This window comes from Crotalus tigris, unplaced genomic scaffold (genome assembly GCF_016545835.1).
Source record: "Crotalus tigris isolate CLP2741 ecotype Arizona unplaced genomic scaffold, ASM1654583v1 scf7180000020523.1239640, whole genome shotgun sequence".
Taxonomy (NCBI): domain Eukaryota; kingdom Metazoa; phylum Chordata; class Lepidosauria; order Squamata; family Viperidae; genus Crotalus; species Crotalus tigris.
The window spans coordinates 213,479-239,388 of NW_024098059.1; the positions used below are offsets into that span (position 1 = coordinate 213,479).

Consider the following 25,910-nt stretch of genomic DNA (forward strand, 5'->3'; position numbering starts at 1 on the left):
AAGTAAACCCAAATAGTTTTGAAGCCTGAGGGATCCTTGGTGCTCTCTGAGCACTAGCACTAGATGTTATCTAGTTTGGGTAATGAAATATCTGCAAGGAAACAACCAAGCTCAGGGAGCACCAAGGATCCCTCATTTCAACCACAAATATTCTCCCTTGTTAGTTTTAAAGTCTCTTTCATAGCTCTAAAATAACTGTTATGAGTTACACTTACCTTGACTGACTCAAAACATTCAATATATTAAGTGGAACTTAACGAATAATTTTACAACCAAATACTTTCTTTTTATTGTCAAAATATATTACTATGGTTAAAATGGAGTCTTATGAATCAGAAATTTTATCTTTCAATAAAGTCTTTGCTGGACTGTTCTAATATTTTTGGATCACATACATCGAGCCGAGAGAGGAGGGATGCTTCCAAAATCAAATCTTCTAAACTTCTGAACAGATTAATCAGTTCCTTGTTGCTAATCATATTTTTACAGGGAAAATGTATTATATTTCTAGAATCCCTAACAGAACAGAAGGTAAATTGATATGGCTAGTCTATAAATACTTACGAGGTATCCAAAAACGGTAAATATACAATTTAAAAATACTATCATTAAATTAAACTAACATGAAGTAAGGTTATCTGGTTAAAGTTACAAGGAAATATATTTTTAACCCCCCCTGGCCACTGGTTTTGAAATTCATTAACAGTCAGGAAAGGTTGTCCTTGATAATGGGAGAATGTATCTTCCGCCTTTGATATTTTCTTAATAAAAACATTAGTAAAAAGTACAAATTACAGTGAATAACATAGTGAAGCAAAATAATAGATTTTGTATAATACTTTCAATAATTTATTCTGTTCCTTGCACAGCTTGTTTCAATCTGAAACTGCACTAGAAACATTTAAGGAGGAAAAAAAAGGAGACTAGATTTTTTTTCTTTCAATTGCACGTGAATATATAGAAGTTTTTTTAGCTGTTTACAGCTGGGTCTTTTTTTCTTACAAGCTATAATGACAACTTTCAATTAAGATGTTCGTTTTAATCAAAACTAAAAAGTTTTAAAGTTCAGCCAAAAATTAATAGTTGAAAATGCTGAACTTATCAAAAGTCAGCATACTTAATATTCCAAGTAAAGTGACTATACATTTTGATAAACTGAAAGAAGCAAGAGATTCTGTTTAGAACAATACAACAGTATTTTAGTGCAGGAGACAGCTATATAATCGCCATTATTATGAGCTGTCTTATTACTAGAGTTTTACATAACTGCTTTTTAGAAACCTGGTGAATTTGAGATTGACCTCAAAGGTATTTATGCATACACACACCCATCATGGTATTTCCTTATGGGATAAGCAACATTATGTAAAGCATAAAAAACAGAGTAAGATCCCAAGTGTATCACAATATACTGCATACACATTTGGTTAGGATGATGTACATCCTGCTTCATGGGATACAGCCAATAATGCATTAACTTGCAAGGCAGTGTGGAGAGATCTTGCCTGGCACAGAACAGTGTTTTTCAAAGTAAAATGGGCTTTGAACTGTGGGCCAAAATGTGTGTAAACTGATCAGTTTGCATCAGAAGAGAAAGCTACCTATGGCACAAGTACAATTAAAGTTGGTAACGACCCCTCTATATTACTAAGACTAAAACATTGTATGATCACAGAGGTTCGCAAAGATATTTTATTAAAGTAGGAAAAAAAAGTTTCAGATGGTAGAAGAATCAAGCAGAGAATTCAGATGAACAAACAATATTTCATTTTTCACACTAGTCTCGAAACGATTTTGCATACACCAAGGTATTTTTTGAAGAGGAAGGACAACAGTGAAGAAAGTGTTAGTAATACCCAAGGAAATCATTTTAAGCACACAAAGTGCACTCTTACCTGGATTTCTGACAATATGCTTTGAAAAGAAAAAATGTAACAACAGTAATAATATTCAGCTTTAGTTTCCCATTGCCAAACTAACAGAGGACCAGTTTGTAAAACAATTAGGAAATATGAATAAGCCACACTTGCTGTTTGGTTTCAGACCTACATTCTAAGTATAAGAACGATGTTTGATCAAAACTCTTAAAAGATCTATTCTAAACAGACACTGCCAATAAGAACATGATATACTGTACAACAGCAGTAATCTGTTTACTTTTCTAAAAAGGGACAGATGCAATATGTGTAATAAAAAGTGACCCTTAAGTATGTAAGAAAGTTGTGAAAAGGAAGGAAAAAATGAGAAGTTTCAGCCATAGCATGAAAATAGTTTTTAAAGTGAATTTTAAAAAGAATGAATTCATTTAAAAATGCTATTACCCTACAAATTTGTTCCAGGACCATCCATTAAAGTATTTTCTCAGACTATGGACAAGAAGAAAAAAACTGAATGTGCAAGGACGGTATCTTAACTAGAACCAATTAGCAATCAAGACAGATGGGAAGAAATGTTGAATCTAGCTCTGAATAACTGCAAAACAAAATGAAAAACTACCCCAAACCAAGTAAAGAGATTATGTAGATGCAAAATATAGACTAGATGGTAACTGGCTTGGATTTAAGCAATATAGGTGAAACAATATATTAAAAGTCCTGGTTTCATGATTTGCTAATGATGCCCTGAAATTAAGTGGCTTTGTCACTTAAAATTCTTTTGAGACCTTTGTGTAAGTATTTAGAACACAGAAATTGAGGCAAAGAAACAAGCAATAGGGACTACAAAGTAAAGAAAAATAAGCATCTGATGCTGAACTCACCTTATTAGAATGAACAGGCATATCACAGATAGAGCACAGATGGGGATAGACCTTCGGTAAGAGTCCATGGAAGTCTTCAATATTGCTATCTGGTGGAGCACCTCTTTTTTTCTCAAAGAGAGATCTCTCAGGGACACGACTCAGTCTGTCATACTCACTGTCAAATTTACGATATTTATGCGAAGTTTCGCCATAATAAGAGTCCTCCCTACACCTTTCTCCATCTCTTAATCTGTCATCTTCATAATCCATTCTGTCATAATAAACAGATTCTTGAGAACGACTTCCATGATCATAATCAACCACACGGTTGAGACTAGAACCACCATCGTCAAAGCTATCTCTTCTAAAATGCCTTTTCTCTTCCCAATCATCCCTAGGAACTCTGTATGGCGGCTCCCGTGCAGCTGATCTGCCATCTCTACCAAAACTCAGTGAAGGACCTTCTTCAGCTCTCCTTCTTTTAAGTTGCAGAAGTATTTGAGGCAAGTTTTCAGGAGTGATCTTGTCCTCAGGATAACGACTCAGTTCATCTAAGTCTCTAGCAGACAGACCAAGGCTGGCCAGAATATTAGTGGCCTGCTCTGCATCTCCACGGTGCTGAGAAGACAGAGAGAGTGGGCCTCTATTTCCAATGTTAAATATAGACTGTAAGGCATGGGAAGATGCACCAGCAGAAGACAGTGCACTATGAGATCCTTGTTGATTCAATGAAGAACTCATTCCAAGATTCATTAAGCTAGCAAGGCGGGCAGTACCCTGGTTCATCCTTCCAAGAGATGCTGGCACATTTAAAGATTGGGTAGCAGCAGCAAGAAGGCCTATTCCTGCAGAGAGGTCACGTCCATGACCTTGGGAATCCCTATTTAGAGATGCCTGGTGGAATGACTTGGACATTGCTGAACTATAGCTTGTTTATTATGAATCAAACTTTAGAGATGTCTGAAAAGAAAGCTCACTCTAAAAAGCTAGGTAAACGTCACTTCAATAATGTTAACGCCAAGAAAGGGATCAATAATGATCGTAGATCTTCTTCAAGCTGAGAAACACCAAACAAGTCTGTAGAAAAACAAGCAGTTTTAGTCATAAAATCCTTTATGCGGATGCAGTTTTAAAATGTATGCATCATGTTGATCTAAAAACAATTTAAGATACTACATGGATTTCCCTATGTAACCTCAAAAATTGGATCATTAATCTTCTGATAAGAAATTGAGTTTTCACCCCAAATAAGCACCAATTTTTGCCACTAAATATATCTGTTTTCAAGCATTTATATTTAAATTGCAGGGTGCATACATCTTAACTGCTTCAGATTCCAGGAAAAAAAAAGATCACAGTATACCAGCTATGGAACCAAGAAATATAATTCACATTTGTTAAAAGCTATGACTTATAACATTGGTGAAAGATGAAACATAAGAATAGCTTATAACATTGGTGAAAGATGAAACATAAGAATAGCTGAGTACTTAATGAGACCAAGTAATTTTTCTTCAAAATTTGAGTAACTGATTTGAGACTTTGGAAAGAATATTAGGCTTTGGGAGCTCCAAAAACAGTCTCAAACATAAACCTATAGCCTATGCTACATAAACTCAAATCAGGCCCCGATTTCACTGATGCCTGATTGTGAGGCCAAAGTTTTGTTTGAAGAAAAGAAATTTTCTGCACTATTCTAATAAGCCTAGCTGTTGAAAGATATGCATTATTTCTAGAACTCCACAATACATAGCTAGTACTTCTCATTTAATAGGCTTTTATTTATGCTGGTGTTCATATACCAACAGTAAGTATCAAACAGCCCATTTGTTTCTATAATGGCTTTTGAAGAAAAGAGTTCATGAGAATTTTATAAAGTATCTCAGAATGCTAATTTTATGAACTCCCCCCAAACAAATGAGACCTCATTGTACCTCAAACACTTTTGAAAAATCTCACTTAACTCTAAAATTTTAACACCCATTCTTGCTACAGAATAGTTTGAGGAAAGGCCAGAAGCAGAGTGGAGGATAAAGACATTCCAAGTGAACATATTTTGCAATTATTTTCTCATTTAGCAAGAATACATTAGACAAATACTCACAAAGTGTACAAAACATTTACCAAGTTTCATTGGTAATAGATATTTAATGTAACCAACACATTTTGCTAGTAACAGTGTGACAAGTTGCTAAGTCATATAAATATATACAATTATATGACATGCAAAGGACTACTTAAAAATGTAGTATTAAAACTGCTGCTGGAAGCAATTGTTTATTGTCAGATAAAACTGATGCAGGGTACAATAGGTATCTATTGTAAAAAGATGTTTTACTAATATCCAGTTATTTTTTTGTAAAGGTAAATGGAATGAATAAATCGAAAAGTACTAATACAACTGTAATGCTAGAAGAATAGGCAAAATATTGTAAGCACAGAGCAGATGTCGATGGAAATAGAAAAGAAGGAATGGACAAATGTCAAGTGACAAATATAATCTATGACACTTGACTGAACGTAAGAATTCCTAAACAAAAGTTTAACCAGTTTGACCAGAGTTTAGGAATAAGATTTAAAATATTTGAAAAATATTTTGAAAGTTTAATCACTGGCGTAGGGCAAATAAATTGCTCCCAGATTAGCAGGTGCCAAAACCCTAGCAGATGAGTGCAGCCTTTTAAAAGACCAGTAGAAAGCCTGGTGCTCTTTCACTGCACGTATGGACTACGTAGCTAGAAACTTCCTAGCAGCAGTAGAGGAACTGCTCATCTTTCCAGCTACATCTACAATGTAAAGGTTAATGGAATGTTTACTCTTTAATAGTTATTTGAGTTAATTTTTCTGACTCCATCTGACATCTTGTCACTGACAAAGACAGTAACATCAATTGATCCGAGTTCCTAATTCTTAAATAGTCAAAGAGAGGAGATGGGTTATATAGTGATGAGAAAAGCCTCTATAAGATACTTCCAGTAACCTGCTAGTGCAACGGTTCCTAAACAGAGTCTTAACATTAGAGAAACAGGTGCTAGAATGTAGCATAAGAAGGCCCGGCTCAAATTAAGTCCTAATAGGTACAGTGAACTACTCAACTTTCACTTTCAGGGGCAACATCGTAATTTCAATTTTTTCTTTGCTGTTTTGGATTAGAAGGGCATGGTAATCAAGAAAGGTATCTACTTTTATTAATTTTGTTTCCTTTTTAGTAGTGATCAAATGTTAAGGATAAATTTAAACTACTGATGGTAAGAGAATACAGGGATGATAATTTTTTAACACAAAGGCACAGCATAAGCAATTTTTGGTTGAAAATAGGTTTCAGTTTGACTCAATGATCATTTTTTTAAAAAAGAAAAGACCTTTATTATTTGTGTGTTTCAAGAGATCAAGATAAAATATTTTTTGAATCGATGTTGCAAGGTTGGTTATATTACTTAAAACACACATATAACCACATCTTTGATCTTAGTCAAGTTTTGAAGGATTTAGACAATTGTCAGATCCAGGAGCATCTGAAGAATACCTCCTGACAGAGTTGGGCTGCCCAGCAGATGGTTTCACTGCATAGCCTGGTTTCCACACAAGCTGCAACTGCCCAGGCTTATATGAAATCGATGTAAACCTACAAAGAAAAAAGGAGATATCAGAGTAGTCTTAAAAGTGGAACACTCAAAGGGGATATCCCAATAAGTTGGTGAGGGAGAAAAATGACAATAGCAACATTTCCCGAATCGGGATAATTTCACTTCTCTAGGATTCAACTGTTTTTGTTTGCCATCTTTTATAATGATTATAGAGTGAAGCAGTATGAGAAACTGGAAAAAAGTAGGATATGTAATCAGTCTCCTTAAAAGGTTGTAAGAATTATACTGACTTAAGTCCTAGACATGATGAGGCATATATATTATATAAAGAAACTAAAAGTTAATATGTCAAGCTTAAGAATTATTTTACCATTGCCTATTAAGGCTCAGAATGTCTTCCATTTTGCCTCAAATGGAAACTGGAGTGGAAATAGAGAAACGGGATTTTCTACCTATAAAGAGATAGCTCTGTTCTATTACTACACATTTCTAAAGGTCTATTTAGAAAGAAACAAACAAAACTGTATTACTGGCTTTTTACTAGGGTATGAGATAAAAGTCAGCACAGAAAAGGGAAAGAAATTGTATTTTTCTGTGAGAAGTTATTCCACTCATGTAAGTAGGAGAGGCAATTATTCTCTCCCTAACTTCCTAGACTTCCCCCAAACTAGCATAAAGCGAGGCATAATGGGTAATGGTAAAGAAAGTTTCATAATACATGCAGATGTTCATTCATGTAACGTTGAACTTCAACCAAAGATTTGAGAACCGATTTGCAAAACAGGCAGAGGCCTGTCAAAGAAGAATAATTTATGGAAATATGGGAACATTCAATTATTGAAGAATGGGTCTCCTGAACCTCAGAATGCTACTTGATTTAAACAATAAAAAATTATATTGCCTAGTATAGAAATGTATGTGTACTACATTCAAGAAAATTTACTTTTTAGTGTTGCTTATACTGATATTAGCTAAATAAACTCAGGCAACTAGTTACTTCAGTTTGAAAAGAAATTCCCTATTTCAGTGGTTCTCAACCTTTTGTTCACCACTGATGCCTTTTAAATACCTTTTGTGGCCAACGCAGCACTCAAGATTTAAATCATATTTCTTCAAGTCTTCAAGGACCCCTTGTGACAACATCATGACCCCCCAGGGGTCTGCGGACCACAGGTTGAGAGCTATTGCCTTATTCAATTGAAGCATATAAAAACTATATCCAGAGACAAGTTAGCAGCAAAAATAATAGTGTTATCAAGTTCAGTTGTGCAATGGGAATGGAAAACACTTAGCATTCCACCACTGCAGATGTTTTGGAGCAAAGGTTGGCATGAATGCAGGGGTATAATAGTCCCCATTGATTTCCATACCCATGCCAGGATTTCAAACCCACACCTAGCCATCTATAAAATTATAATTTATATAATTTTTATATAAACTATAAGGTAATCCTCAACTTACCACAACTGAGACTAAAATTTCAATGGCTGAGCAAAGCAATTAAGATATTACGTAACTGCTTCACTTAATCACCACAATCCCTGCATTTCCAGTTATAGTTGTTAAGTGTACAGTTAGGCTATCTAGAGAGAGTTCAAATCCCATGAAAGCCAGCTGGGTGACCATGGGCCAGACACTCTCTTCAACCCTGCTCACATCACAGGGTTGTTTGCTGTGGGGAAAATAGGGGGGAGGGAGGTGCGTTGGATATATTTGCTGCCCTGATTCGTTTGTAAAAATAGGAAGTTCCATGGCAAGATGGGCAGCAAATAAATTTAAAAGATAAATGAAACTGGTTGTAAGTGCAAACAGGCTGCCAACAGGTGTGTCAAGCACCAGACCATGATCACAGAACCATGAGTGTGCACATGTAATGCTTTGCGATGGACAGAAGTGCTTTACAGGAGGTGGAGCACCCTTTCTGAGGCCATAATAATTTTGGACCATCACGAAAGGGTCATAAGTCAAAGCCTACCTGCAACATATTTAACTGAACATTTCTTAATTCTGGAATTCCAGGAATACCCCAAATAATTATAGATCATTTAAAGTGAAATAAAATAGCATTTAAATATTCGGTGTTATCTAGTAGCGTTGGTAATACAAACCAAACATTTCACATACTATATAGATCTCTTACATGATAAGCCACCAACACAGGTCCAGTTTCACTTATTAGGTTATTTATAAAAGAAGCAATCACAGTTGTGCAATAAACGTTTCTTTGAAAGAACTGATATTCTCTCGAATAGCAATTCCTAGAAGAAAATGAGCAAAAATGAGCTGCATCCACTACCTCATTTGTTTTAAAGCACCTCTTCCCATTCAGTTCCAAACCACTGCACAGCCCTGTAACGTATGCAAATTTCTTTAGCAGAGGTGACCTCTGGAATGGAATACTTTAAGTAAATGCATTACAAAGTAGACACTGAAGGAGCAAAGCCTTCAGTTGGGATTTCTGCAATATGCAGCAAAACTAGATAAACCAACAAACATGACTTCTCAGTCGCCATTCAGTCCAAACCATGAACCTCTAATGATATATTCCATAATCTGGCAGGAGGCAGACTGCACAATTATATAGGTATTATTTAAACTTTATATTCTAAGATACAAGCTTAATGAAATAACATTGATAACCCAAATACAAGCACAAAAGGGAGTTTTCTCTTCAAAAATCCTTCTCAGAGCAGTTGGCAGTAAAAACTTTAGATTGGATGAACCATGCAATAGCAATAAATTACATAGTGGTCTTCCTATGCCAACCTCCCTTTCATGTAGTATCATGTCATGTCAAGTTAATGTTTATTACAAAGACCAGAACCCTTTCTTCTCAGCACCTTGAAATGAAGAAGTGAGAGCCCAACTTCTCCAAATTAAGTGAAACAACTTTCAGTTGTAAACTACAAGAGAAGGGGCGTTGACTTACCTGAACGCCTTTTCTCAGCACGGAGATGGATAATCCACGCAGTGGGTTGAGACTGTATTCCTGGCCAATCAGATCAGTCAGCCAAAGTTGCCACGCCCCGTCTTGGACCATGATCCTTTAGTCTTGACTCGAGCGCAGCCATTGACTGACAGTAAGACGTTTTGGCTCCACTAAATATACCCTATTATTCTAGCCTATAAGGGTGGGTGTGGATTATCCATCTCCGTGCTGAGAAAAGGCGTTCAGGTAAGTCAACGCCCCTTCTCCAGCACTGGAGATGGATAATCCACGCAGTGGGACATACCAAAGCCTATTGTCCCTTGGGTTGGGGAATAGACTGGTCCCGTGTGCAACTTTGGTCTAGCACCTGCTGGAGAACCCTCCTACCGAAGGAGGCCTCTGCAGAGGAGTACCTGTCGATTTTGTAATGACGAATGAATGGAGAGGGCGAGGCCCAAGTGGCTGCCCTGCATACCTCTTCAATAGAAGCCTGCATGGCCCATGCTGCTGAGGTGGCAGCACTCCTTGTGGAATGGGCTGTGATATGCTTGGGGACTTGCAAGGACTCCGCCTGGTATGCCCCCGTGATGCATGCCCTAATCCACCTACCGATGGTAGAGGACGAGACCTTCCGGCCCCTAGTAGCAGGGTGGAAGGATATGAAAAGCGCTTCCGAGCGTCGGAATTCCGCTGTGCGTGAAATGTAATGTCTTAGTGCCCTGCGTACGTCCAAGGTGTGCCATTGTTGTTCCAGGGGATGAGCTGGGTTTGGACAGAAGTCTGGTAGGACTATTTCCTGTGATCTGTGAAAAAGGGAGTTGACCTTTGGAATGAATGAAGGGTCTATTCTTAGGACTACCTTGTCCCTGTGAAAATGGCACAGGTCCTTCCTCATTGAGAGAGAAGCTAACTCGGATATCCGCCGAGCTGACGTGATGGCTACCAAGAATGCTACCTTATGGGTCAGATAGCGAATGTCACATGTTTTGAGTGGTTCGAAGGGCGCTCTGGTAAGAGCTTGTAGTACTCGTGGTAGTTCCCACGATGGATACCTGTGCACGGTTGGCGGTCTGATGTTTGCAGCCCCCTTGAGGAAGGATCGTATTAAGGGATGCTTGCCCAAGGATTCACCGGGGCTGGCAGAAAGTATAGTTGAGAGGGCGGCAATTTGCCTGCGCAGTGTGTTTGGCGAGAGGTCCCTCTCTAGGCCATCTAGAAAAAATTCTAGGATCTTGGGAATTGTGATCCCTTCGAGTAACAATTCCTGTTTAGAGCACCATGATTGGAAGCTTCTCCACGTGGCCTCGTAGATACGGTTCGTGGAGGGGCGCCTTGATGCCTGTATGACCCTAATTACACCCTGTGAGCAAGCCCCCTTGGCTAAAATTGACCGTTCAAGAGCCAGACGGCTAGTTGTAGCCATTGTGGCTCTGGGTGGGAGATCTCCCCCTGCTTGAGGGAGATCCTCTCCGGAGGAATCCGCCATGGATTCGTGCGGGAGAGACTCCTCAAGTCTGCGAACCAAGGTCTCCTTGGCCAATAAGGGGCCACAAGGATTACCTCGGCCCTTTCCCGCAGAATCTTGCGTACTACCGCCGGAAGGAGAGGTAAGGGTGGAAACGCGTACAGGAGCCCCCTTGGCCATGGGCTCCGTAACGCGTCCGTCTGCTCTGCTCCCTTGGATGGGAATCGGGAGAAGAAGCGAGTTAGGTGGGCATTGGAAGGAGAGGCAAAAAGGTCCACCTGGGGAAGCCCGAAGCGGTGACAGACCTCCCTGAAGATCCTCGGGTGTAGTTGCCACTCCGAGTGATCTATTGTTGATCTGCTCAACAGATCTGCTTGGATGTTTGCCTCCCCCGATATGTGGTCGGCCTTTATGGAGGCCAGATTTTGTTCCGCCCAGGCCCCCAGTAGGAGGGCCTCGGCCGAGAGCGAGCGAGAGTGTGTGCCCCCCTGACGGTTTATGTGGGCCTTGGCTGTCACGTTGTCCGTCAGGACCAGTACGTGCCTGCCTTTTATGCTGCTGTGAAAATGCCTTAACGCTAGGTGAATAGCCCGCAGCTCGAGCCAGTTTATGTTGTGTCGGAGATCCACCGCTGACCAGCGGCCCTGTGTCCACTTGGTCCCCAAGTGGCCTCCCCAGCCGAATAAGCTCGCATCTGTTGTGACTACTACTCTGTCTGGTTCCCTGAAGGGGGACCCCCTGAGGAGAGCTGGAAATAGCCACCACCTGAGGAAGTGTCGTACTCTCAGAGGTATGCCTACCCTCTTCCGTGATGCACTGATTTGTTGTCTCTGAAACGGGAGCATGAACCATTGCAGTTCTCTTGAGTGCAGCCTTGCCCAAGGAACTATTGCTATGGTCGATATCATCTTCCCTAGCAGCTGGGAAAGGCAGACCAGCGTCACTGACTGACCGCGGCTTACCTGTTTTACGGCTTTCTTTATGCTGCTGAGGCGTTCCTGTGATAGGTACACCTTGCATTCCTTTGTGTCTATGACCGCTCCCAGGTGGAGTATTCTCGTAGTTGGGGTTAGATGGCTCTTTGGAAAGTTCACCGAGAAGCCGTGGTCCTGCAGCATTTTTATCACTAACTTTAGGTCCGCCCGAGACTGCTGGGCGGACGATGACTGGATTAGAATATCGTCCAGGTAGCACTGGACTCTGACTGGTACGTTTCTTAGTTGTGCTGCCAGAACCGCCAGAATCTTGGTGAACACCCTGGGCGCTGATGACAGGCCGAATGGAAGTGCCCTGTATTGAAAATGGTGCCCCCTGTAGGCAAACCGTAGAAAGCGGCGGTGAGCCAGAGAGATAGGGATGTGCAAGTATGCCTCCGTGAGGTCGATCGATGCCAGAAAATCCCCTTTCCTTACGCTTCCAAGGATGGAGCGTAGTGCCTGCATTTTGAATTTGCGGTATTTTATGTAGAAATTTAGCCTTTTCAAATCCAAAACGGCTCTCCAACCCCCCGAGGGTTTTGGGACCACGAAGAGGATAGAATAAAACCCCTGGTCTCTCTGGTTCATAGGCACCGGCTCTACGGCCCGTATGTTTAGAAGGTGCTGAACGGCCTCGTTCATGAGCCTTCTCTTTGTTGGGTTTGTGGGACAGGGGCACGGGCGGAAGCGGTTCGGGGGCTTTGAGAGAAATTCTAGAGATAGACCATGACGTATGGTGTTCCTGACCCATACGTCCGTGGTGGTCTCTTCCCACTGGGGAGCAAACCCTGCTAGTCTGCCCCCTATGGGAAGGTCTGGGCGGGAGTCATCTGGTACGGCGGAAGGGGCGGTTGTTCCCCCGAAAGGGCCGTCTTCCCTGTGTTTGCCTATGTCTTGTGTTCTGTCTGTCCCCCTGTCTTTCCCTATCCTGTCTAGCTTGGAAGGGTTGGGAATTTTGAAAGTAGTTGACCCTGGCTTCTGTACGAAAGGATTGTTTCCTTCCCCAGGAGCCGGGTCTCTTGTCCTGCCTTTTAAGCATGTGTTTAAGGACCTTGCGCTTGTCCTTGTTCTCTGTCAGGTATGGCGTTAGTGCCTCACCAAACAGCTTTGCCCCTTGGTACGGAGCCGAAGCCAATTTCCACTTGGATTTGGTATCCGCCTGCCAGTTCTTTAGCCAGAGGATGCGCCTGCTCGTGTTGTTTGCCGCCATTGCCTTGGCTGAAAACTTGGTCGCTAAAAGTGTTGCGTCCGACGCATATTCCGTGGCCGCTACCATTTTGCTCAGTTCCTGGTGAGTGCGTATATCTTCCATGGGAACCCGGCCCTGTAACTCACGGAGCCAACAAAGTGTGGCTCTGGTGAAAAAGGACGCGGAGGTAGACGCCCTGGTAGCCCAAGCTATTGCCTGGTGCGTTCTCCTGTAGTTGGACTCACTCTTTCGGTCCTCGGCTTTAAGAGCCTCAGCAAAATCTCCTGATATGGCCGTGTCCGATATCAGGGGACCTATGGGTTCGTCCACCACCGGCACCTCCAATGTTCCCTCTAGCTCCCTTGCTACGTTAAATAGCTTCCTCTCCGCATTGCTAGGAAGCGGTAGGGAGGTTGGCGCTGCCCACTGTTTCCTTATTGTGTTTAGGAACATGGTCGGGCAAGGTATGCGGTGTTGGGTGGTTACCTTTTCGGCGAACGTCGGCTCAGCCTCCGTGTCAACTGTGACAGGCTCCGCTGGTGTCCCATGCCCCAAATGGGCTGTGGCCTCAGCCTTGCGCAGAATAGTAACAAAAAGAGAAGGGTTAAACAGGCCGCTGAAGGACGGCCCTTGAGGTGAGGTGTCCTCCTCCTCCTCAGACATTTGAATCCCTTGTGACGTACCTGGCTGGTCCAGGTAAACTTCCTCAGAGACCGACGAGTCTGAGACGGAGGAGAGGTCCTGATGGTCCTCCGTTTCCTCCCGATGCCTCGTTCTAAGTCCTAGAGGCTTGGCTTTTGAAGTTTGAGCCCTGGCCTCAAATGCACAGTCCACTGCCTGTGCTATTAGGGTAGCTAGCAGATCCCCCGTCAATGCAGGAGGAGTGACCATTGCCTGCGACCCTGCAGGTGCTGTGGTTAGCATGGTCCTCGGGGTTTCCTGTAACCTCCGTGGGGAGGGGGATCGGGAGAGCGATGAGAATTCGCCTATCCCACCCTCTGTTTGGGACTGTGATGAGCTCCCTAATGACCAAATGGCCCGTGGGGATGAAGGGAGACCCAGCGGTAGATCAGAACCTATTCCCCCATTCTGCCTATTTTCAATTCTGGCCCTTTTCTGGGCTCTGTCGAACTCTTTTTCTAGGGCTTGGTGTCTTCTGATTGCCTGTTTGTCAGCCTTCTTTGATGACTTCCTTGCAGCCTTTCTAGGGGCTGCAGAGGATTCCGAATCCTCTGAAGCAGGTGCTCCAGAGGATGAAGGCGGGGCTCCAGTGGAGGGAATGATTGCTTCCTCCATTCTCCACTAACGCTGGGCCGCGATAGGGGGGACCCAGGTAGTAGGAGAGCTCCAACTTTGAGTAAGGACAGGCGCACTACTGGGGGCGTCTGGAACTCAGGAGCAGACTCTGCAAAATTGTCAGAGTTAGTCACTGTGCACGGATAAGAACAGGCACGCTAATGGGAATGCCTGGAACCCGGCTTGACTATGGTGGGTAAGGACAGGCACGCGACTGGGGATGCCTGGAACCCACCACTAAATCCAGAGGCGTACGGGCCACTAATGGGGGACCCGAAGTCTGGAAGGAGCCAAAGGCAACTAAACACAGTTAGTTATGAAAGGTTCTTATTTACTTTAGGTAGAAGACACCAAGTCCTGGAACCAGTAGCTATGTGTCTGATTTGAATGTCTCTGGATGAATAATAGATGCTTTAGTACCCCAGTACTGCTTGCCTATTAATTCACTCCAGCGGCTGAACCTAGCTTTCTCAAGGAACTTTAACTCCCCTGTTTGGACAAAAAATATGGCCGCTGCTGCCAGGAGACTACTGCGCATGTGTTAACAAGGCTGCCTATGCCACGTGCGGTTGTAACAAAGAGCTGCGCGTGCTTCCAGCTGTGCAGACAATGGCGCCTCGTTTAAAAAATCCTGAGCAGCCTGGAGTGAAAAGACTGCTCCTTCGCACGCCAGCTGTTTCCCTTAATCAATCTCCCTCCCAGCATGCGTCCCCTTTGTCCTCCACTTCCCTTGCTAACTGCCTGCCTTTCTGTCTTTTTTTTTTTGTTTGTTTGTTTGTTTGTTTTAAACGCGAGGGGTTGCCCGAGCCTCCCCGTTTGTTTAAGGCGGCTGCCGGCTGCTGGAAGGTGGCTGGGGTTTTTGGGTTAGGGAGGGGAATTAGGGATTTCCCCCTTTTAAGTGGGGGTGGTTTCCCCTGTAGGAATCTGACTTCCTGAGTCTTACAATTTATCAAGGAAATTTTTGAGTGATCAATTAAATTGAATTAAATTATCTCTAATTAGCTTTTAAACTAAGCAATTTCAGCTATTAGGAAAAAAAAAAATCCCCCCTAATGGAAAGGAACTATACCTGCCCAGGAGCCAAAAGTTGTAGATGTCTCATGGCCAGATCAGTCAAGACTGAAGGATCATGGTCCAAGACGGGGCGTGGCAACTTTGGCTGACTGATCTGATTGGCCAGGAATACAGTCTCAACCCACTGCGTGGATTATCCATCTCCAGTGCTGGAGAAGGGGCGGTTGTCTTACCTGAACGCCTTTTCTCAGCATGAAGATATAGCATCCATCGATGGGTAATCAAAGCCTTCCTGCTCAGTTTTAGACTAAGACCAAACTTTAGCCACGCCTCCCTTGGGCGTTCCTTTCCCAGTTTTGACGAGGCGAAGCATTCATTAGATCTGACACAATAGGTCCTCCTATAAGAAATCTGCCAAGACTAACTGTTAAGGATGGGTGTGGATGCTACATCTTCATGTTGAGAAAAGGCGTTCAGGTAAGACAACGCTCCTTCTCCAGCATGATAGATGTAGCATCCACTGATGGGACATACCAAAGCCACCCATGTCCCTGTCGGGAGGGAAGTCTAGGCTTGAGATTCGTGAGCAGAAACTACCTGCTGCAAGACCCTTCTGCCGAAGGATGCGTCTGACGCAGCGAACTTATCAAGCTTGTAATGCCTTATAAATGAAGAGGGAGAAGACCAGGTGGCTGCCCTACAAATCTCTTCAACTGAAGCCTGGGTAGACCAGGCCGCACATGCGGCCGTGCTACGCGTCGAATGAGCTGTGATGTTGGCAGGAACAGGGAGAGATTGAGCTTTATATGCATAAGAGATGCATGATCTGATCCATCTTCCAATGGTTGAAGATGACACAAACAGTGCCTCCGTTCTGCAAAATGTTGCAGTTCGCTTCACGTAGTGGTGCAAAGCCCTGTGCACGTCTAATGCGTGCCACAACTTTTCCAGGCGATGAGACGGTCGAAGACAAAAATCCGGGAGAACCAGATCCTGAGACCTATGGAACCAGATATTGACCTTCGGAATGAAAGAAGGATCCAATTTGAGGATCACTGTGTCATCCAGAAAAATACACAGGTCATTCCTGACCGAGAGTGCGGCTAGTTCCGATATGCGCCTTGCCAATGTGATGGCTACCAAAAAGGCTACCTTCAAGGAAAGAAAGTGTAGAGAGCAAGATCTAATGGGCTCAAATGGTGACCCAGTAAGGACCTGTAGCACCTTTGGCAAGTCCCATGTGGGATATCTATGTACCACAGGAGGACCAGTATTAACAGTTCTCTTAAGGAAGGCCGTAACTGCTGAATGATGAGATAACTGATTCTCACAAGTGAGAACAGTGGATAATCCTGCAATCTGTCTGTGAATGGTATTATGAGACAGTCCCTTGTTCAGGCCCTCTAAAAGATAGTCTAATATAATAGGGATGGTCACAGCCAGCAGGTCAACCTTCAGAGTGTTACACCACGAGCGGAAATGTCTCCACGTGGCATCGTAAATCCTATTGGTTGAAGGACATCTGGAGGCTTGAATTACGGCAATCACTCCAGATGAATAGGACTGCTTGGATAGGCTCTCCCGCTCAAGTGCCAAGCGGCTAGTTGAAGCCACTGTGGTTCTGGATGTTGGAGTTGACCCTGAGTGAGATACGATCCGGTGAGATCTTCCACGGCGGGGAGATCGACAGATCCACGAGGTCGGCAAACCAAGGTCGCCTTGGCCAGTGTGCGACCACCAAGATTAATTCTGCCGGTTCTAAGAGAAGTTGTTTGATGATAGCTGGAAGTGAAGTGGAGGGAATGCATACAGAAGCCCTTTGGGCCACCTGCTGCAGAGAGCATCCATTCCCTCCGCCCCCCGTGATGGAAACCTCATGAAGTATCTGGGAAGTTGAACGTTTGCTGGTGAGGCGAACAGGTCCACTTGAGGCTGTCCGAACCTCTCCGATATCTCCCTGAAGAGGGCTGGATCCAAGTGCCACTCCGAGTGGTCTACCATCGCCCTGCTCAGAGAATCGGCTTGACGATTCGCCTCCCCGGAAATGTGTTCTGCACTGATGGATTCCAGACTGGATTCTGCCCACAGACCCAGTGCCAGGGCCTCCTGCATGAGGGGCCAAGACCTGGTCCCTCCCTGCCTGTTGACATGAGCATTGGCTGCGACATTGTCCATCATTATAAGGACGTGATTCCCTGTTACTATGTTGGAGAATTGGCGAAGCGCCAGGTGTATTGCCCTGAGTTCTAGCCAATTTACGTTGTGTGTGAGGTCGGACTTGGACCATTGCCCCTGTGCCATGTGTGTCTGAATGTGTGCACCTCAACCGAACAGACTGGCGTTCGTGGTCAGGATGAGTCTGTGAGGTTCCTTGAAAAGTGACCCCTTTGTGTATGGCTGCCGACGCCCACCATTGGAGTGACATCAGTGTGTGATGTGGAACTCTCACCTTCCATGTGGAAGCACTCATGTTCCGCTTCTGGAAAGGGAGTAGGAACCATTGGAGATGTCTGGAGTGAAGTCTTGCCCACGGCACTATTCCCAGACATGAGATCTCCAACAGCTGAGACAGCTGGACAAATGGAACTACCTTCTCTCTCTGGATCTTGGGAACTAGAGATCTGATGCTGTTCTTGCGTTCCTGGGAGAGATAAACCTTGCATAGGCTTGAATCTATTACCACCCCTAGATGTAAGATCCGAGTGGTAGGGGTAGTGTGGCTCTTTTTGAAATTCACAGAAAAGCCGTGCCTCTGGAGTTGTATCTATTATGGTCTGTAGATCTATCTGTGCGGAGCGGAATGAACTGGACTGGATAATTATATCGTCCAGGTAGCATTGTACTCTGACCAACATCAGCCTGAGATGGGCTGCTAATACTGCCAGTAGCTTTGTGAACACTCGAGGAGCTGAGGATAGACCGAAAGGTAGGGCCCTGTACTGATAATGTCTGCGTGCATGGCCGAACCGGAGGAATCTGTGGTGATGGGGTCGGATGGGGACATGAAGGTAGGCCTCTGTCAGATCGATGGAGGAGAGGTAATCTCCTTTTCTGATGCTGGCCAGAATGGACCTGAGGGACTGCATCTTGAACCTCCTGTAAGTTAGGAAGTAGTTGAGTTAGGAAGTATTGAGTCCCTTTAGATCCAAAATCGCCCTCCAACCCGAGGCCTTGGGGACCACAAAGAGGATGGAGTAGAACCCCTTTCCCCTTTGGTCCGGAGATACTGGTTCTATGGCCTCTATATCTAACAAGTGGGCTACAGCCGTTCATACTAGCTCGGCCTTGCTTGCGTGTCTTGAGGATGGACACTGGATGAAGCGGTCTGGGGGAATGGATTTGAACTCTAGGGCTAGGCCGAATTTTATGGTCTCCCTTACCCAGGTATCGTTGGTGGTGACCTCCCAGGTGTCGCTGAATAGAGCTAAGCGACCATCTATAGGAGGATCGGATTCGGCATCACTTAGACTTCCTGTATGGATGGCCCCCAGCTCCTCTGAAGGGACGCTTGTATTGGGATTGACCCCTGGTTCCTGAACTTTGGCAGTCCTGTTGGCGATCCTGTCTGGGGGAAAAGGATCGGGAACCTCTGGGCAAATCCCAGGACTGCCCTGATTGAAAGGGCTGTCTCCATTCCCAAGAACTTCCAGCACGAAAGGACTGCCTGCGAAATTCTTGTTGGGGTTTCCCATCTGCCTTCTTAGAAGGGTGAGCCAAGGTCTTTCGCTTGTCTTTCCCTTCTATTAGGTACAGTTCCAGGACCGGACCGAACAAATGGGTACCACTGTAGGTGTCTGTAGCTAGATGCCACCTTGACTTCAGGTCAGCCCTCCACTGCTTTAGCCACAACAATCTGTGTGATGCTACTGTGGCCGCTATAGATCTAGCTGTATACTTGGTCGAGTGGAGGGATGCATCTGCCATATATTCTGCTGCTGCTACCAGCTTACCTAAGGTTTGTTGTGCACGCACCTGATCCGGAGGAATTAGAGCCTGTAACTCACGAAGCCACATAATGGAAGTCCTCGCAAAAAAGGACGAGGACATTGCAGCTCTGATTGCCCAGGCTGAAGCCTGATGAGCCCTGCGGAGGGAAAACTCAAATCTTTTATCTTCCGCCTTGAGGGCCTCCACCATATCTCCAGGAATCATGGATGTGGAGAACAATGAGGTCAAGGTAGTGTCTACTGTAGGTACCTCTAGGAGGGAAGAAAATGTGGATGAGACATTAAACAATTTCTTTTCTGTGTTACTGGGTGGAGGTAAAGTGGCTAATGAAGACCACTGCTTCTCCACCGTAGTGCGGAAAACAGCAAGGCAAGGAATCTGTTTTTCCTCCACAACCTTCATCGCAAACAAAGGATTTGACTCCTGTGCAGTGGAGATAGATGGTTTAGGCTCCTGCTCTGTAACCAAATTTGCCATGGTGCAGGCCTTTAACAAAAGAGACCTAAATAGAGAAGGATCAAAGAGACCCGATGTTGGGGTTGTATCCGGAGCCACCTCTTAATCCTCAGACATAGGGATGTCAGTTGTCTCCAGGTCCACAGACTCAGCCTCTCCAAGCTGAGATGATGTCTCAGAAATACCAGAGCCTGCTGACTGGGTATGTCCAGTGTGACCAATGGACAAGTTTGGGGGAGGCAGTATCTGTGGACCCCCCCTGTGCCAGAGAAGATGACATAAACTGGTCAAAAGCCTGGTGCATAAAGGTCTGGAACTGTTGTGCCCATAATGTTCGCTCTGCTGAACCAGCACCAGCCGTAGTGGCTTGAGAAGCCTGTGGGGTGGTGGAAGCAGACTGAACAAAAGGGTCAGGATAAAGAGGTGGAGAAGAAGAAATAGGAGGAGGAGGAGGGAAACCGACCTGTTCAGTTCCCCCTTGAGAAGACCAAGCTCTGGGAGCCTGATAAGATGGCACAAGTGGAGGCTCAAAGGGTGAGTTGTCCAGCAAAGCAGGGGGAATCACTTCAGTTTCACTGGACCTGAGCCGCTGAACTTTGGATAATTCTCTCTCCAGTGCCAGATGTCTCCTCGAGGCCTCTCGCTCAGCAGCCTTGGAGGGTTCTTTGGTGGACAAATGCTTGGTCTTGGCTTTCTTCTTCCTCCCCATGCTCAAATCTGAACATCTGCATTTAGATTGTGCGGGGGAAACATCAGAACCCTGCGATGTCTGAGGAGTATCACCGTCTGCCATTGCGCACTAGACCTTCCAGATAGGAGAAGCCCAGGAGTGGGGGGTAAAAGCACGCAGATCAAGTTGCCCGGGAAGGAGACTTCCCATGCCCTGAACAACCACAATGACAAACAGCCGGACAAATCACTAGAATTGTCCGCTTAGGCCCTGCGACACAGCGCCGCATGCTAAATGAACAGGTCTGATAAATTCTCCCACAGAATTGATCTGTCAATGAAATTGAATGAACTGATTTAACCAGAATACAATTAAAGGAGTGTACCTCCCTCTGTGAAAGCCTTGTGAAAAATGATAAAACAAAATACCAGATGCACCCCCTTGGGAGCCTTACACAGAAGGCTACTCTAAATAATCGGTCTGAGATCGGCCCTAAATGTAGGACTCTCCAAGATGGCGACCACACCCAGCTCCGAATCCAAAATGGCGGCCACGAGTCACCTTGCCATCTAAGATGGCGATGCCTCAGAACCGATCTGAAATTGAGACTCCACAAATCCCCTTTTTATACCCCCTTCAGGGAGCCCAAGGGATTCTCTAGCGACCGCTCTCTCGCCCCCTTAATTTATAAGGCATCCAAGGACTTGCGTTTCTGTTGTGCAGGCAATCTGCCGCCCGATCGTCTGGAGCCTCGTGGCCACGAGGCAAGAAGGAGGCGGCTTGGCCATTGAGCCCGATCTTCCAGAGCACGCTTGAAGAAAAATGCTCCTGGGCGCTCGGGGAACCAAACAGCACCAAACAGCTGATAGGAGCTGAATCACTGCTCCGTGGCGTAGCTCCTGGCGATCTACGAGTACGGGCAGGCCCCTGGATCTAACACTCTCGAATTGGAGTAAATCTAGTCCTAGTGCACTCACTAGCTAAATCAGATTAACTGAACATAAACTAAATGAAATTTCCTAACTTTCTATCCCAATTCTGACTATCTAAAATTAAACTATCTGAGGAGCAATCAAAGTTGTGTCCTACTGAGCCGAGACTAAGACAAAACTGGAAAAGGAACACCCAAGGGAGGCGTGGCTAAAGTTTGGTCTTAGTCTAAAACTGAGCAGGAAGGCTTTGATTACCCATCGGTGGATGCTACATCTATCATGCTGGAGAATGCCTTAGCTACAAAAATACATCTCAAATGACAGAAGAGGAGACAAATCCAAAGAAGATGCAAGAATTTAAAAGGACAATAAAAATTGAATAAATTAGAAAGAAAGCTAGTGTTTGCACAAGTTAGAATAGAAAGGGTCATAAACTTAGAAAAGCAAACAAAAGGATATCCCCTATTTAACACCCCTTTGATGGTCATCTGGGGGAAAGACAGAATGACCAGCAATAAGGGTATTTTCAAAAATATTTGATGAACCAATACTAGTGTGTTTAAAAAGAATAAGGAAATTATAGGGAAGATCAGTTGCATTCTTGTGTTTGCAGTGAATATGCAAATAGCCATGTTGAACTGAACTTTTAAATAGGGGAAATTAAACTAAAATAAAATGTAACTGATAAGTTAAAACTAACCACTGAATCCAAACATCTACCTAGTTCTTTGAATATCTGCATATGCAACTACTGATCCAGAAAAGGGGCATTGTTTTACCTGAACGCCTTTTCTCAGCAGGATGGTGTAGAATCCACCGATGGGTAATTTCAACCTTCCTGCTCATATGAGAGTAAGACAGAGCCTTAGCCACGCCTCCCTCTGGGTGTGTCCTCCCAGTTTTTGTCGAGGCAAAGTATCTCTGACGAAGTCTTGGCGCAAGGCCCCAAACAAAAAGTTAATACCCATGCCTAGACTACCTGAACAGGGAGGGTGTGGATTCTACATCATCCTGCTGAGAAAAGGCATTCAGGTAAGACAACGCCCCTTCTCCAGCAGGATGGATGTAGAATCCACTGATGGGACATACCAAAGCCACTCATGTCCCTATAGGGAGGGGGAGTCTAGGCCTGTGTCCCCTGAGAAGTAACCACTTGCTGCAGGACTCGCCTACCAAAAGCAGCCTCTGCCGCAGCAAACTGATCAATCCTATAATGTTTGATGAAGGAAGAGGACCACATCGCAGCCCTACAAATCTCTTCAACTGAAGCCTGGGTAGACCAGGCCGCTAAAGCCGATGCACTATGTGTTGAGTGAGCTGTAATGTGTGAAGGAACTGGAAGGGACTGAGAAATGTAAGCCCTAGAAATGCAAGCCTGAATCCAGCTGCCAATGGTGGAAGAAGAGACCTTCCTACCCATTGCGGAGGCTGAAAAGACACGAACAAGGCCTCCGACTTTCGAAAAACCGAGGTCCCCTTAATGTAATGGCGCAGAGCCCTGCGCATGTCCAACTTATGCCACTGTCCTTCCAGACGATGTGAAGGATTAGGGCAGAAGTTAGGGAGGACCAAGTCCTAGGATCTATGAAAACCTGTATTAACCTTCGGGATAAAGGATCTAATCTGAGGACCACCCTATCCTCGTGGAAGGTACATAGGTCATCTCTGACCAATAGTGTGGCCAATTCTGAGATCCTTCTGGCCGACGTGATAGCCACTAGGAAGGCCACCTTCAAGGTAAGAAATTGAAGGGAACAAGTGCTAAGCTGTTCAAATGGATGAGAAGGCCTGCAGCACCTTGGATAAATCCCAAGACGGGAAACAATGTACTGTAGGTGGCCTAGCATTGACCGCGCCCTTGAGAAAGGCACTGACTGCTGGGTGTTGTGACAAGGGAACTAGGTTGTCACAGGTGAGAACCATCGATAATGCCGCTACCTGCCTGCGTATGGTACTGGGTGACAAACCCTTATTTAGCCCTTCCAGTAAATACTCCAATATGTCAGGTATGATTATAGAGAGCGGCGAGAGCCGCTGCCTGTTGAACCATGAGCAGAAGTTTCTCCATGTGGCATCATAGATCCTATTAGTTGAGGGGCGTCTTGAGGCTTGGATCATCGAGATCACCCCGGAGGAATAGGATTGCCTATTCAGACTCTCCCACTCAAGTGCCAGGTGGCTAATTGGAGCCACTGTGGATCCGGATGTTAGAGATTCCCTTGGCTGAGAGCCACTCGGTCCGGGGGAACCCTCCACGGTGACGAGAGCGACAGATCCACAAGGTCAGAAAACCACGGACGCCTTGGCTAGTATGGAACAATTAAGATTATCTCCGCCTGCTCTTGGATCAGCTTGCGTATGGTCGCTTGCAGCAACGGGAGGGGAGGGAAGGCATAAAGCACCCCCTCCGGCCACCTGCACCAGCGTGCATCCATTCCCTCCACCCCCCTTGCTGGGAACCTGGTGAAGAACCTGGTGAGCTGGGCGTTCCCCGGAGAGGCGAAGAGATCTAGGCATGGATGGCCGAACCTGTACAATATTTCCCTGAACAGTTTCGGGTCCAGTCTCCACTCCGAGTGGTCCACTGTGGCCCTGCTCAGGGAGTTTGCCGGTCGATTTGCCTCCCCCAATATGTGTTCCGCTCTGATGGAGCTCAGAGTAGACTCTGCCCAAAGCCCTATGGTCAGAGACTCCTGCATGAGTGCCCAGGAGCGGGTTCCTCCCTGTTTGTTGACGTGAGCCTTGGCTGCAATGTTGTCTGTCAGTATCAAGATGTGTTTTCCTGACATGAGGGAGGAGAACCGTTGGAGAGCTAGGTGACTGTCCCTGGGCCAGGTCTGAAGGTGGGCACCCCAACCGTACACACTGGCGTCTGTGGTCAAGGTAATCCTGGGAGGTTCCTTGAAGATAGTCCCCTTGGTCATGGCGGAGGAAGTCCACCATAGGAGTGATGACAGTGTGTGATGAGGAATCCTGACTTTCTCGTTGGAAGCACTGATATTCCATTTCTGGAAGGGAAGAAGGAACCACTGAAGGTTCCTGGAGTGAAGTCTGGCCCATGGAACGATACCCATGCAAGAAACCATCTTTCCCAGGAGTTGGGACAGTTGGACCAAGGGTACTACCTTCTCTCTCCGAACTTGCTGGACCAGTTTTCGGATGCTGATCCGACACTCCTGAGAAAGACCTTGCATAGATCCGAATCTATCAGTGCTCCCAGATGGAGAATACGTTTTGTGGGTGTTATGTGACTCTTTTTGAAGTTCACAGAGAACCCATGATCCTGAAGTGTCTGAATTGTGACTTCCAGGTCTGACTGAGCTGAATGGAAGGATCTGGAGTGCACTAGAATGTCGTCTAGGTAACACTTTATGCGCACTGGCATCATCCTTAGATGAGCCGCCAGTACGGCCAAATTTTTGTGAAAACCCTCAGGGCTGAAGAGAGTCCAAAGGGGAGGGCCCTGTACTGGTAATGCCGGTGCGCGTTACAGAATCTCAGAAACTTGCAGTGCTCTGGAAGAATCAGGATGTGAAGGTATGCCTCTGTGAGATCGATGGAGGAAAGGAAGTCCCCCTTCCTGATGCTGGCCAAGATGGACTTTAGGGTCTGCATCTTGAAACTTCTGTAGGTTAAGAAATAATTTAGGCCTTTTAAGTCTAATATCGCCCTCCATCCTCCTGAGGCCTTGGGAACTACGAATAGGATGGAGTAGAACCGCTCTCCTATCTGATCCTGTGGTACCAGTTCTATGGCTCTGATTTCTAGCAAGTGTGCGATGGTTGCGGTGACTAATTGTGCTTTTGTCGTGTTTCTTGAAACCAGGCACTGTATGAAACGATCTGGGGGAGAAGATAGAAAATCTAGAGAGAGACCCTGTCTTATTGTTTCTCTGACCAAGAGTCAGTGGTTGTGCCTTCCCAGACGTCGTAAAACAGTGCCAGGCGAACCCTATGGCACAGGTCGGCAACCTGCGGCTCCGGAGCCGCATGTGGCTCTTTGATCCTTCCCCTGTGGCTCCCAGCCTCCTCTGCCTTTGCAGAGAGACAGAGACAGAGACAGAGAGAGGCAATTGCGCTTCCCTGCTTCTCTCCCTCTCTGTGTAAAAGAGAGTGCACTCACAGTGTTCTCCGAGGAGCTGAAAAGCTTACTGGGCGGAGCTCCTCCCTTTGCTGCGTCTCTGCAGGAAGCAGGAAGGGCAGGAGAGAGCTAGCTAGCCCAGTTAGGCTGACTCAGGAATTCTGGGAGTTGAAGTCCATGAGTCATAAAAGAGACGACGTTGCTTAACACTGAGCTTGTTGGACAACAACTTAAAGCTTGCCAGGTGAGCAGCAGATAGGAGGGGGGGGGGGAGAAAGAGAGAGAGAGAGGGAGGGAGGGAGGGGGGAGAGGAAAGAGAGAGAAAGAAAGAGAGTGGGGGAAGAGGAGTGGCAGACCAAGGGCAGATAGAGAGGGAGGGAGAGAGAGAGACCCTTCTGACATCTAAAATGAAGATAACACTGCATATATCCTTTTTTTACCTGTGTGTCTATGTAATTTTATTCTCTTAAAGCATTCTCTTGGTGATCATTGTTTTAACAGTATGGATATTTCCAAGAGTGATATTTTTACTTTTATTTTTAATGTGTGTGTGTGTGTGTGTGTGTGTATGTGTACACACACACACACACACACAACTATAATAAAGGTAAAAAAGGATATATGCAG

At 45.1% G+C, this 25,910-nt stretch overlaps 1 protein-coding gene across 4 annotated transcripts in view; it reads right to left on the bottom strand.

The window, feature by feature from the left end:
• Positions 1-25,910, bottom strand: part of MATR3 (matrin 3) — a 48,445-nt gene that overhangs the window by 11,994 nt on the left and 10,541 nt on the right. For 2 of the 4 annotated variants that reach the window (XM_039367033.1, XM_039367032.1), the window contains exons 2-3: positions 6,267-6,365; positions 2,759-3,817 (exon numbers count right to left, since the gene is read on the bottom strand). In XM_039367033.1, the coding sequence (XP_039222967.1) occupies positions 2,759-3,655 (897 nt within the window). In that variant the 5' untranslated portion in view covers positions 3,656-3,817; positions 6,267-6,365. Of the gene's footprint in view, positions 1-2,758; positions 3,818-6,266; positions 6,366-25,910 lie in introns of those variants that run through there. The other 2 variants (XM_039367031.1, XM_039367034.1) reach the window with 2 other exon arrangements.